The 14152-nt window shown below is 43.4% G+C and overlaps 1 protein-coding gene across 1 annotated transcript in view; it reads left to right on the top strand.

The window, feature by feature from the left end:
- LOC128696605 (sodium-coupled monocarboxylate transporter 1-like) overlaps window positions 1–14152 on the top strand; it is a 278238-nt gene that overhangs the window by 69622 nt on the left and 194464 nt on the right. The window contains exons 4-5 of the mRNA XM_070094787.1: window positions 7937–8077; window positions 11414–11632. Of these exons, the coding sequence (XP_069950888.1) occupies window positions 7937–8077; window positions 11414–11632 (360 nt within the window). The remainder of the gene's footprint in view (window positions 1–7936; window positions 8078–11413; window positions 11633–14152) is intronic.

Here is a 14152-nt window from a genome sequence, read left to right as displayed (position 1 = left end):
AGTGGTTTTTGTGGGGGTGGTAGCTGTAGTTTTGGTGGGGTAGTTGAAGTGGTTTTGGAGAGCATTGTAGCAGTGGTTTTGGTGGGGAAATATCAGTGGTTTTAGAGGTGTAGCTGTAGTGGTTTTGGTGGAGATGGTAACAGTGGTTTTGGAGGGGTAGTAGTAGTGGTTTTGGAGGGGTAGTAGTAGTAGTAGTTTTGGAGGGGTAGTAGTAGTGGTTTTGGAGGGGTAGTAACAGTGGTTATGGTGTAGGTAGTAGCAGTGGTTTTGGTGGGGTGTTAGCAGCGGTTTTGGAGGGGTAGTTGCTGTGGTTTTCTTACTGAAGTAGCAGTGGTATTGGTGGGGAGTGGAAGCAATGGATTTGCTGGCAGGTCGTAGCACTGGTTATGGAGAAGTAGCAGAGGTTTTGATGGGGTAGTAGCAGTGGTTTGTAGGGGGTTGTAGCAGTGGTTTTGATTGGGTAGTAGCAGTGATTTTGGTGGGTGTGGTAGCTGTGGTTTCGTGGGTATTAGCAATGGTTTTAGTATGGAAGTTACAGTGGTTTTGGTGGAGAAATATTGCAATTGTTTTGTGGAGGAAGCAATGCTTTTGGTGGTTGTGGTAGCATTGCTTTTGGTTGGGTAATAGTAATAGCTTTGTTGGGTGTAGTAGCACTGAATTTGTAGCTGGTGGTAGCAGTTGTTTTGGAGGGGTGGTAGCAGAGATTGTGTTGTGAGTGGTAGCAGTGGTTTTCGAGGGGTAGTAGCAGTGCTTTCGGTGTAGAAGAAGCAGTGGTTTTGGTAGGGGTTAGTGTAGGTGTTGGTGGGGGTAGCAACAGTTATTTTTGGTGGGGTTGCAGCAATGGTTTTGGTGGAATTGAAGCAGTGGTTATGAAGTGGGTAGTAGCTGTGATTTTGGCGGGGTTGGAAGCAGTGGTTTAGTTGGAGTAGTAGCAGTGGTTTTAGTGGGGATTGCAGCAGTGGTTTTGGTGGGGGTGGTAACAGTTGTTTTGGTGGTGTAGTTGCAATGTATTGGAGGGCATAGTAGCAGTGGTTTTGGTTTGGGTCGTAGCAGTACTCACCTAGTTGTGGTTGCAGAGGTCGAGTCATAGCTCCTGGCCCCACCCTTTCACTGATCGCTACAGGGTCACTCTCCCTGAACCATGAGCTTTATCGTACCTCTGCTTAAAGCTATGAATGGATCCTGCCTGCACTACATCGCTTCCCAAACTATTCCATTTCCTGACTACTCTGTGACTGAAGAAATACTTCCTGACATCAATGTGATTCGACTGTGTTTTCAACTTCCAACTGTGTCCCCTTGTTGCTGTGTCCCATCTCTGGAACATTCTGTCTCTGTCCACCTTGTCAATTACTCTCAGTATTTTTTATGTCGTTATCATGTACTCCCTATCTCCCCTGTCCTCCAGTGTTGCCAGGTCGATTTCCCTTAAACTCTCCTCGTAGGTCATACCCTTAGCTCTGGGACTATTCTTGTTGCAAACCTTTACACTTTCTCTAGTTTCTGTACGTGCTTGGCTAGATGTGGGTTAGAAACTGGTGCCGCATACTCCAATATGGGCCTAATACACACAGAGTAAAGGGTCCTGAATGATTCCTTATTAAGAGGGCAGAATGCTATTCTTGGGTTTGCTAGGCACCAATATGCTGCAGCAGTTATTTGGTTGGTATGTGCCTCAGGAGATGTGCCTGGTGGTATACTCACCCCAAGATCATTTTCGTTGAGTGTGGTTTGTAGTCTCTGACCCCTTAGACTCTACTCCATCTGCGGTGTTCTATGCCCTTCCTCAATCTTCATTACTTTTCACTTGGTGGGGTTGAACTCCAGGAGCCAGTCGCTGGACCAGGCCTGCAGCCTGTCCAGATCCCTTTGTAGTTCTGCCTGATCCTCGTCTGATTGAATCCTTCTCATCAACTTCATATCATCTGCAAACAGTGACACTTCGGAGTCTATTCCTTCCGTCATGTAGTTCACGAATACCAGAAACAAAACCGGTCCTAGGACTGACCCTTGTGGAACCTCACTCGTCACAGGCACTCACTCTGATACCTCGCCTCGTACTATGGCTCGCTGCTGTCTTCCTGACAGGTATTCCCTGATCCATTATAGTGCCTTCCCTATTATCCCTGCCTGATCCTCCAGTTTTTGCACTAATCTCTTGTGTGGAACTGTGACAAATGCATTCTTACAGTCCAAGAAAATGAAATCTACCTATTAACTTCTTGAGTAGAACTGTGTCAAAAGTCATTCTTCAGTCGAAGAAAACGCGATCTACCCACCCGTCTCTCTCTTGTCTTACTGCTGTCACCATGTCATAGAACTGCAGTAGGTTTGTGACACAGGATTTCTCGTCCTTGAAACCGTGTTGGTTGTTGTTGATAAGCTCATTTCTTTCTAGGTGTTCCACCACTCTTCTCCTGATAATCTTCTCCATGACTTTGTTTGATATATATGTCAGCGACTGGTCTATAGTTCACTGCTTCTTGTCTGTCTTCTTTTTTAAAAATTGGGACCACATTTGCTGTTTTCCATACCTCAAGTAATTTCCCTGTTCCGTTAGATGTGTTGAATATTGTTGTTAGGGGTACACATAGTGCCTTTGCGCTCCCTCTCAGGATCCATGAAGAGATGTTATCCGGCCCCATCGCCTTTGAGGTGTCTAGCTCGCTCAGCAGCCTCTTCCTCGGTTGTATGTATTGTGTCAAACACTTGGTGTTGTACCCCACCTCTCCGTCTTTCTGCGTTCCCTTCTGTCTCCTCTGTGAGCACTTCTTTGAATCTTATGTTGAGTTTCTCACATACTTCTCGGTCATTTCTTGTTGTCTCTCCTCCTTCCTTCCTTAGCCTGATTACCTGGTCCTTGACTGTTGTTTTCCTCCTGATGTGGCTGTATAACAGCTTCGGGTCAGATTTGGCTGTTGCTGCTATGTCATTTTCATTTTGTCGTTGGGCCTCCCTTCTTATATGTGCATATTCATTTCTGACTCTACGACTGCTCTCCTTATTATCCTGGGTCCTTTGCCTTCCATACATCTTCCATTCCCTAGCACACTTGGTTTTCGCCTCCGTGCTCCTTTGGGTGAACCATGGGCTCATCCTGACTTCATTATTCCTTTTACCCTTGTGTACAAACCTCTCCTCAGCTTCCTTGCACATTGTTGTCACATATTCTATCATCTCGTTTACTGGCTTCCCTGCCAGTTCTCTGCCCAACTGAACCTCGTTCAGGAAGTTCTTCATTCCAGCATAGTCACCTGTCTTGTAGTTTGGCTTTATTCGTCCGGCTCTTCCATCTCCACCCTCCACTTGTAACTCTACTATGTATTCGAGTCTTAAAACCACATGGTCACTGGCCCCAAGGGGTCTTTCATATGTGATGTCCTCCATATCTGCACTACTCAAGGTGAATACTAGGTCCAGTCTCACTGGTTCATCCTCTCCTCTCTCTCTCTTGTAGTGTCCCTTATGTGTTGGTACATGAAGTTTTCCAGTACCACCTCCATCATCTTAGCCCTCCACGTTTCTTGGCCCCCTTGTGGCTCCAAATTCTCCCAGTCGATTTCCTTGTGGTTGAAATCACCCATGATCAGTAGCTTTGCCCTGCTCACATTAGCCTTTCTTGCCATTTCAGCCAGTGTGTCAACTATAGCTCTATTACTCTCATCATACTGTTGCCTTAGCCTCCTGCTGCTCTGTGGTGGGTTATACATCACTGCAATTACCACTTTGGGACCTCCAGACTGAAGCGTTCCTACTATGTAATTCCTAGCTTCTCCACTGTCTCCTCTCCAGCTCATCAAAATCCCATTGGTTCTTGACCAGCAGTGCCACTCCTCCACCCCTTCTGTTCCCTCTGTCTTTCCTCAGGATCTAATATCCCGTTGGAAAGATGGCATCTGTTATCATACCTGTAAGCTTGGTTTCTGTGAGAACTATGATGTCCGGTGATGCCTCTTCGATTCTTTAGTGCCACTCCTCCCACTTATTTGTTATTCCATCAGCGTTTGTGTACCATACCTTCAGTTTCCTCTCCAACACTGTGTTTTGGGGGAGTCTGTGAGGGTGGTGGACCTTGCAATGTATTGTGGGATGCTATAGCTGAGTGTTGGGTGGGAGCTGTGGGTGTGGATTGGGGTTTGTGTTGGGATAGCATGATTGATTGTGGGGTTCTGGGGGTGGTTCTGTGTGTGCTTGCTCTTGTTGCTCTGCCCTGCTCTGGTTGTTCTCTGCTGATTCTGTCCTCTCTCCTCCTAGCTCCTTTCACTTTTGTGTCCTCTCCCTCATCTGCTGTCGTTCTGTTTGCATTCTGTCTAGGTCTAGGAACACCCTCTTGTATTCTGACGAGTCCTTCAACCATGGTTTTTCTTTGAGAATCCTGTTCTGCACTGTTTTTGTCTTGAAAATCAGCTTGATCGGTCGTTTCCTTCCCTTCAGATACCCTCCTATTCTCTGAAAATTTATAATCTCGGACATGTCCGCTTCACCTGTTACTGTGATGATGTTCTCAATCTCCTTTCTTTCTGTCAGCCACCTATCAGTGTGTGTCCGACCCTGGCTCTCCTGCAGCCCATGAATAAACACTGTCTTCGCCCTCTCCTCCTCCCATTGCCTTTCCATCTGCGACTCTGGTTCCTGTTTGTACATGACCAGTAGTTTTGGAGGGGAAGTAGTAGTGCATTTGGTGGATAAAAACTGTTGCTTTAGTGCAGGTAGTAGCAGTGGATTTGGTGGGGGACGTAGCACTGTTTTTCGAGGGGAGGCAGCATGGTTTTGGTGTGTGTAGTAGCAGTGGTTTCGGTGGGGGTAGAAGCAGTGGTATTGGTGGGGGTAGTAGCAGTGGTTTTGGTTCTGGGAAGGGTAGCAGAGACTTTGATGGGGTTTGTAGCAGTGGTTTTGCTGGGGGTAGTAACAGTGGTTTTGGTGGGGGTAGTAGCAGTAGTTTTGGTGGGGGTGGAAGCAGCGGTTTTGTAAAGGTAGTAGCAGTGGTTTTGGTAGGGTAGTAGCAGTGGCTTTGGTGGATGGTAGTAGCAGTTGTTTTGGAGAGGTAGTAGCAGTGGTTTTGGAGGGGTAGCAGCTGTGTTTTTGGTGGAGTAGCAGCAGTGGTTTTGGTGGTGGTAGTAGCACTGGTTTTGAAGGGGAAGGTAGCAATGGTTTTGGTTGTGTGGTAGCTGTGGTTGTGTTGGGGGAGGTAGCAGTGGTTTTTCAGGGGCGGTAGCAGTGGTTTCGGTGTGATAGTTGCACTTGTTTTGATGGGGGTAGTAGCACTGGTTTTAGTGCTGGTAGTAGCACTGGTTTTAGTGCTGGTAGTAGCACAAGTTTTGGTGCTGGTAGTAGCACTGGTTTTAGTGCTGGTAGCAGCACAAGTTTTAGTGCTGGTAGTAGCACTGGTTTTAGTGCTGGTAGTAGCACTGGTTTTAGTGCTGGTAGTAGCACTGGTTTTAGTGCTGGTAGTAGCACTGGTTTTAGTGCTGGTAGTAGCACTGGTTTTAGTGCTGGTAGTAGCACAAGTTTTAGTGCTGGTAGTAGCATAAGTTTTGGTGCTGGTAGTAGCACAAGTTTTGGTGCTGGTAGTAGCACAAGTTTTAGTGCTGGTAGTAGCACTGGTTTTAGTGCTGGTAGTAGCACTGGTTTCAGTGCTGGTAGTAGCACTGGTTTTAGTGCTGGTAGTAGCACTGGTTTTAGTGCTGGTAGTAGCACAAGTTTAGTGCTGGTAGTAGCATAGGTTTTGGTGCTGGTAGTAGCACAAGTTTTGGTGCTGGTAGTAGCACAAGTTTTAGTGCTGGTAGTAGCACAAGTTTTGGTGCTGGTAGTAGCACAAGTTTTGGTGCTGGTAGTAGCACAAGTTTTAGTGCTGGTAGTAGCACAAGTTTTGGTGCTGGTAGTAGCACAAGTTTAATGCTGGTAGTAGCACAAGTTTTGGTGCTGGTAGTAGCACAAGTTTTAGTGCTGGTAGTAGCACAAGTTTTAGTGCTGGTAGTAGCACTGGTTTTAGTGCTGGTAGTAGCACAAGTTTTGGTGCTGGTAGTAGCACAAGTTTTGGTGCTGGTAGTAGCACAAGTTTTAGTGCTGGTAGTAGCACAAGTTTTGGTGCTGGTAGTAGCACAAGTTTTGGTGCTGGTAGTAGCACAAGTTTTAGTGCTGGTAGTAGCACAAGTTTTAGTGCTGGTAGTAGCACAAGTTTTGGTGCTGGTAGTAGCACAAGTTTTAGTGCTGGTAGTAGCACAAGTTTTAGTGCTGGTAGTAGCACAAGTTTTAGTGCTGGTAGTAGCACTGGTTTTAGTGCTGGTAGTAGCACAAGTTTTGGTGCTGGTAGTAGCACAAGTTTTGGTGCTGGTAGTAGCACAAGTTTTGGTGCTGGTAGTAGCACAAGTTTTAGTGCTGGTAGTAGCACAAGTTTTTGTGCTGGTAGTAGCACAAGTTTTGGTGCTGGTAGTAGCACAAGTTTTGGTGCTGGTAGTAGCACAAGTTTTAGTGCTGGTAGTAGCACAAGTTTTGGTGCTGGTAGTAGCACAAGTTTTAGTGCTGGTAGTAGCACAAGTTTTAGTGCTGGTAGTAGCACAAGTTTTGGTGCTGGTAGTAGCACAAGTTTTAGTGCTGGTAGTAGCACAAGTTTTAGTGCTGGTAGTAGCACAAGTTTTAGTGCTGGTAGTAGCACAAGTTTTAGTGCTGGTAGTAGCACTGGTTTTAGTGCTGGTAGTAGCACAAGTTTTAGTGCTGGTAGTAGCACAAGTTTTAGTGCTGGTAGTAGCACAAGTTTTAGTGCTTGTAGTAGCACAAGTTTTAGTGCTGGTAGTAGCACAAGTTTTAGTGCTGGTAGTAGCACAAGTTTTAGTGCTGGTAGTAGCACAAGTTTTAGTGCTGGTAGTAGCACAAGTTTTAGTGCTGGTAGTAGCACTGGTTTTAGTGCTGGTAGTAGCACTGGTTTTAGTGCTGGTAGTAGCACTGGTTTTAGTGCTGGTAGTAGCACAAGTTTTAGTGCTGGTAGTAGCACTGGTTTTAGTGCTGGTAGTAGCACTGGTTTTAGTGCTGGTAGTAGCACTGGTTTTAGTGCTGGTAGTAGCACAAGTTTTAGTGCTGGTAGTAGCACTGGTTTTAGTGCTGGTAGTAGCACTGGTTTTAGTGCTGGTAGTAGCACTGGTTTTAGTGCTGGTAGTAGCAGTTACTACAGTACAGTACTCAAGTAGTTGTACTTGGTTACTTTACAACACTGGTACTTACTCGAGTACTGAACACATGTACTCTCGGCAACACGCTCCTTTCCATCAGCCTAAAATATTAACAAAATTTCACTTTTCATCCGAGTTTTCTTTATTTTGGGTCAATCTTGTCTCATTAAAACCTTTGTGCTTACAATTTATGTGGTTGTACTCTGCTGGTTTTCAATTTTTTTTTTAAATCATAAGCACGTTAGAAAGTCCCATGAAAAAGTTAGCTGTTAGCATTTAGCGTTAGTTTCCACTAATTTTTAGGCTGTTTAGCGGTTTAGTGTTAGCAGAGCTAATTTTTTAGCTAGCGGATTAGCGGTTAGCGAAGCTAACTTTTCGTTTATCTTTGCCCACCACAGCTCTAGAGTTTTTCTTTATTTTCACAAGTCGTTTCTCGCTTGACTCTGGTCAAGGTAGTCATCAGGTTCCTCTCGTAGAAGCGTTTTTTTTTTTTTTTTTGCTGAATGTCTATAGTTTATTATAAGTGAAGCATTCCTGATGTTACTTTTAATACGATTTATTTATTTATTTGAATCTCAATAAAGCGCTAAATTCGTGGGTCATTCATCGCAAGGAATAGTGGAGGGTCGATCTTTTGTGCTCTAATTAAACCGAAAGAGAATCACCATTCTCTCCATGGTGGAGAAGACTGTCTAAATGTCTTTGTGATAAATAATCAACCTGAGTTTAATGTTATATAAAAAATAATAATCAGTTTTATCTGTCCGCAGCCTGGACCCCAACCCACTGATTGTTCACACGTTTTGGTCGTCAACAGCATTGGGGTTCCACATATCTCTATACTTGCTGGCTTTCAACCAGTCATCTTTCCAGAGGCTTGTGTCTGTCAGTAACCTTCAAACATCAAAGAGGTAAGTAAATATCAAGCTGATCAAGACAAATCCTGACTGCAAGAATAGGCGGAGGGTCGAACATTAGTGGGTTTTGTGCTAAATGGTCCACATGGTTTTGTAATTCACATTAAAAACTGAAATTTGACAATAAATAAATCCTAACCACTACAGTTAAGTGGAGAAGATTGCTATTACCTATAAACACAAATGTTAATGTGGTGACAGCCCAGCTGTGGAAGACCGGATTTTAGAAATCTACTGCTATTTGTTGCTATAGTCTGTTCTGGCTACTAACATGTCTCATAATGAAGCTAATGGCTTCATTATGGGTTTGAAAATGTAAAGCCAATTAGAAGGGACATTCTTTAATAACCACATAAAGCCTCAAAGAAACTTTATTCATAAGATACTGTGTCTTGAAGGTAATTGAATGTGGTAATCGCAAATTATTACCTGAAAACTCAGTTTATTAGAATTGTATTTGATTTATTAACTAGTTTGTATTGTATAACATTAATAACTTGTGTAACATTGTAACATGATGGTTTCTTGGTAACTGGACAGTGTTCAGCAACTCTTGTTTACAACTGTTTAACATGACCTACTTCCACTAAAGAGCCCACCTCCCCTGTGACCTCTTCTCCAGAATGCAACACCTCGTCTTCCTGTATGTAAGTCTCTGGAAAAATACTTTCGCCCAAGGATGTGAGAGAGTAGAGAGATGGATTGATTATATACAACTACGTGTCCACTACGTCTATTTCGTCTTCTACTAACGATTATGTCTCTAGGAGTGGGACTTATCTATGTATTCGACTGACGAAGTCTTCAGCACAAGTGAAATGTTCCATTAATGAAGATCCATAGTGTGTTTAGTGTTGTACTTGTGCTGTACTTATTACCGAGTCTGGCTCAAACTCGAAGAATTCTTTATGATTCTGTGTCGTAGTCAGCTTAAATTTATTTTATTTTATTAACATGTACCCCGTTTCCAACCAAGGTACGGTCGGCCAAAAAAGAAAAACTTTCCTCATCATTCACTCCACTACTGTCTTGCCAGAGTCGCGCTTACGCTTTAGTTATAAAACTGCAACATTAATATCCCACTACCAGACTGCAGACACTATACTTCCCATCTCCAGGACTCAAATTTGGCCTGCCGATTTCAAATTCCTTCACAAATGTTACTTTGCTCACACTCTAACAGCACATCAAGTCCTAAAAGCTATTTGTCTCCATTCACTCTTATCTAACATGCTCATGCATGCTTGCTGAAAGTCCAAGCCCCTCGCACACAAAACCTCCTGTACCTCATCCCTACAACCTTTCCAAGGCTGACCCCAACTCCGCCTTCCCTCCACGACAGATTTATACACCCTCGAAACCATTCTATTTTGTTCCATCGTCTCTACATGTCCGAGAAACCTCACGCCCTCTGGACAGTGGTTTTGGTAATCCCACACCTCCTCCTAATTTTCAAACTACGAAATCGCTGCATTATATTCACACTACACAATGCCCTCAGACAGGACATCTCCACTGCCTCCAGCCTTCTCATTGTTGCAACATTCACAACCCATGCTTCACATTCATTAGAATATTGGTACAACAATGCTCTCGTACATTCCCCTCTATGCTTCCATAGATAAAGTTCATTGTGCCCACAGATTCCTCAGTGCACCACTCACCTTTTTTGCGTCGTTAATTCTATGATTCACTTAATCTTTCATAGATCCATCTGCTGACACCTGCACTTTTAAATATCTGAATACATTCACCTCCTCCATATTCTTTCTCTCCAATTGATATCGAATCTTTCGTTACCTAAATTTTTGTTATCCTCATCACCTTACTCTTTCCTATATTCACTTAGACATTTCTTCTTTAACATACCCTACCAAACTCATCCACCAACCTCTGCAACTTCTCTTCAGAAACTCCAAATAACAGTGTCATCAGCAAAGACCAACTATGACAACTCTCACTTTCTGTTAGATTCTCTCTTTTAACCCCAAACCTCTTGCCAACATCCGAGCATTCACTTCTCTTACAACCCCATCTATAAATATACTGAACAACCACGGTGACATCACACATCCTTGTCTAAGACCTCCATTTACTGGGAAATAATTTCCCTCTCTCCTACATACTCTAACTTGAGCCTCACTATTCTCGTAAAATCTCTTCACTGCTTACAATATCATACCTCCTATTCCATACTTTTGCAACATCTACCACATTGCCCCCCTATCCACCCTGTCATACGCCTTTTCCAAATCTACAAATGCCACAAAACTTCTTTACACTCATCTAAATATTCTTCATCTATATGTTTCACTGTAAACACCTGGTCCACACACCCCCTACCTTTCCTAAAGCCTCCTTGTTCATCTGCTATCCTACTCTCCGTATTACTCTTAATTCTTTTTATAATAACTCTACCATACACTTTACCAGGTATACTCAACAGACTTATTCCCTTATAATTTTTGTGCACTCTCTTTTGTCCCCTTTGCCTTTATACAAAGGAACTTTGCATGCTCTCTGCCAATCCCTAGGTACCTTACCTTCTTCCATATATATATATATATATATATATATATATATATATATATATATATATATATATATATATATATATATATATATATATATATACACTGATCTCTGGCTGAAGGAGGCTCGAACCTACGAACCTTAGGACAAGGTACGTAGTGCTTTACCAATCTACCCACACTGGACAATACCTTGGCGTGTAGCTTGCATGCAGGGGATGAGATGAAAAGCTGTAAGCCTTCTCCCTGAAAGCTGGCAGCCTTGGATCAAACGTGTAGCGCAAGCTACACGACAAGGTATTGTCCAGTGTGGGTAGATTGGAAAAGCACTGCATACCTTGTCCTAAGGTTCGTAGGTTCGAGTCTCCTTCAGCCAGAGATCAGTGTTTGTGTATATTTCGCCTGCTCTTGCGAATTCCTTGCATTGTTAATATCTCTAGTAAGGCTGATGCATGCACGGGATGAGATGAAAAGCTGTAAGCCTTCTCCCTGAAAGCTGACTGCCTTGGATCAAAGTCTAGCGCAAGCTGGACTCCAAGGTATTGGTCCAGTGTGGGTAGATTGGTAAAGCACTGCGTACCTTGTTCCAAGGTTCGTAGGTTCGAGTCTCCTTCAGCCAGAGATCAGTGTTTGTATATATATATATATAAATGTATATATATATAAATATATATATATATATATTTATATATAAATATATATATATATATATATATATATATGTGTGTGTGTGTGTGTGTTGGTGTGTGCATGTGTGTATGAGACTGTCTAATATTTCTTTGTATTTCTCTGTACCTAGGCTGTGCCTCGCCTTCGGTGTGGGAGTGAACATTTTCTGTCTGCTATTTTACTTCGCTGGTGTAGTGACATATGCCACCTACAAGGAGTGTGACCCGCTTACCTCAGGAAGAATCACCTTACGAGATCAGATCCTGCCGTTGTTAGTGATGGACAAGATGCATCACCTCACTGGGTTGTGTGGATTCTTCGTGGCTGCAGTCTATGGTGGCGTACTTAGGTATGCTCTCCTTACGTGTGTGAATGATGGTGTGTGTGTGTGTGTGTGTGTGTACTCACCTAATTGTAGTTGCAGGGGTCGAGACTCAGCTCCTGGCCCCACCTCTTCACTGATCGCCACTAGGTCCTCTACCTCTCTGCTTCCTGAGCTTTTTCATACCTCATCTTAAAGCTATGTATGGTTCCTGCCTCCACTACTTCACTTGCTAGGCTATTCCACTTCCTGACGACTCTATGACTGAAGAAATACTTCCTAACATCCCTGTGACTCGTCTGAGTCTTCAGCTTCCAATTGTGACCCCTTGTTTCTGTGTCCCATCTCTGGAACAACCTGTCTGTGTCCACCTTACGTATTCCACGCAGTATTTTGTATGTCGTTATCATGTCTCCCCTGACCCTCCTGTCCTCCAATGTCGTCAGTCCGATTTCCCTCAACCTTTCTTCGTAGGACATACCCCTGACCTCCGGAACTAGCCTTGTTGCAAACCTTTGCACTTTCTCTAATTTCCTAGCGTGCTTGATCAGGTGTGGGTTCCAAACTGGTGCTTCATACTCGAGTATGGGCCTGTTGTACACAGTGTACGGTGTCTTGAACGATTCCTTACTAAGGTATCGGAACGCTATTCTCAGGTTTGCCAGGCGCCCATATGCAGCAGCAGTTATCTGGTTGATGTGTGCCTCCGGAGACGTGCTCGGCGTTATGGTCACCCGAAGATCTTTCTCCTTGAGCGAGGTTTGCAGTCTTTGGCCACCTAGCTTATACTCTGTCTGCGGTCCTCTTTGTCCTTCTCCGAACTTCATGACTTTGCATTTGGCAGGGTTGAATTCAAGAAGACAGTTGCTGGACCAGGTGTCTAGCCTGTCCAGGTCTCTTTGAAGTCCTGCCTGATCCTCATATGATTTAATTCTCCTCATTAACTTCACATCATCTGCGAGCAGCGACACTTCTGAGTCTATCCTTTCCATCATGTCATTCACATATACCAAAAATAGCACTGGTTCTAGGACCGACCCCTGTGGGACTCCGCTCGTCACAGGCGCACACTGTGATACCTTATCCCGTACCATGACTCGTTGTTGCCTCCCTGTCAGGTATTCTCTGATCCATTGCAGTGCCCTTCCTGTTATACGCACCTGATCCTCTAGTTTCTGCACTAATCTCTTGTGAGGAACTGTGTCGAAAGCCTTCTTGCAGTCCAAGAAAATGCAATCAACCCACCCCTCTCTCTCATGTCTTACTTCTGTCTTCTGTAAGTGTGTGTGTGTGTGTGTGTGTGTGTGTGTGTGTAAGTAAGTAAGTAAGTAAGTTTATTCAGGTATACACAAATACAGTTACATAGAATTATCTTACATAGCAGCATATATATAGAGAGCCTGAGACAACTCAAAAAAGTCAGACAGAGTGACTTATTTCCATTTGGGTCCTTTTACCTTATTATTATAATATAAAGGTTATGATATCTTATTATTATTGTACAATGAAGATAACATCTTATTATCATACTAAAAAGATTATCTACTACACGAGGGTCTATTAGACTATCTACAATACGAGGGTCATTACTAGGAATAAGGTAAAATTTACACGTATGTTAGCTAAAAAATAGAAAATCATTTCCCTCCCTTTCTGTAGCTACATTCATCAGACACCTTTTGGCACTCTTCTTGAACTGGTTCATGCTATGACTGGCTTTGACATGTGCGGGTAGTTTGTTCCAATCCTTTATTGCTGTACAATAAAAGGTGCTTGAAGCCTGGCCACTGACTGTGGGTACTGCAAAGTTGTGTTCTCTCCCCCTAGTACTATGATTGCTTTGATTCCCAACCTTGACAAAATTGACAGCAAGATATTCTGGACACTGTTTGTGAGCAATTTTACAAACATGAGTTAGCTTCAGTTGTTTTACTCTGTCTTCAACATTCAGTATATACAATTGCTGTAATTCATTCTGGCCTACATGCTCTCTTTGTCCCAGCCGCAGGATGAATCTTACGATTTTGTTCTGGGTGATTTGCAGTCTATATTTCAGTTTTTTTGTCAAGGCAGAGTACCAAGAAGAGCAAGCGTAATCCATATGGCATTGTATAAGGGCTAGACATAGGGTCCTGCGAGCCTCAGTAGGTAGACACTGTGCTTGTCTATACAGGAACTTCAGTCTGGCATTCGCTTTCTTTACTACACTGTTCCCTATCAATTCTCCTGATATGCATGGGTCAAAGGGGATTCCCAGATATTTTACAGATGAAACCAAAGTGATGGGCTCCCCATTACACTGGACATCAAAATTATTTGCCCCAAGGTGTAATGATAGTTTGTTGTCTACTAACCATTTGCTGCAGGACTCCAGTTCCAGTGTTAAAACATTAGCTATATCTTGTGGGTCTTTACCTGACACTAACAGAGCACTGCCATCTGCATACAGTAGGAGTTTGCACTTGACACTGATATAAATGTTATTGACATAACATAAGAATAATAAGGGACCCAGAATACTACCTTGGGGAACTCCACATGCTATCG

Source organism: Cherax quadricarinatus, chromosome 47 (assembly GCF_038502225.1).
Source record: "Cherax quadricarinatus isolate ZL_2023a chromosome 47, ASM3850222v1, whole genome shotgun sequence".
NCBI classification, from domain to species: Eukaryota; Metazoa; Arthropoda; class Malacostraca; order Decapoda; family Parastacidae; genus Cherax; species Cherax quadricarinatus.
Note: the sequence above shows the minus strand (reverse complement) of the source record. Positions and strands in the feature narration are given on the sequence as shown.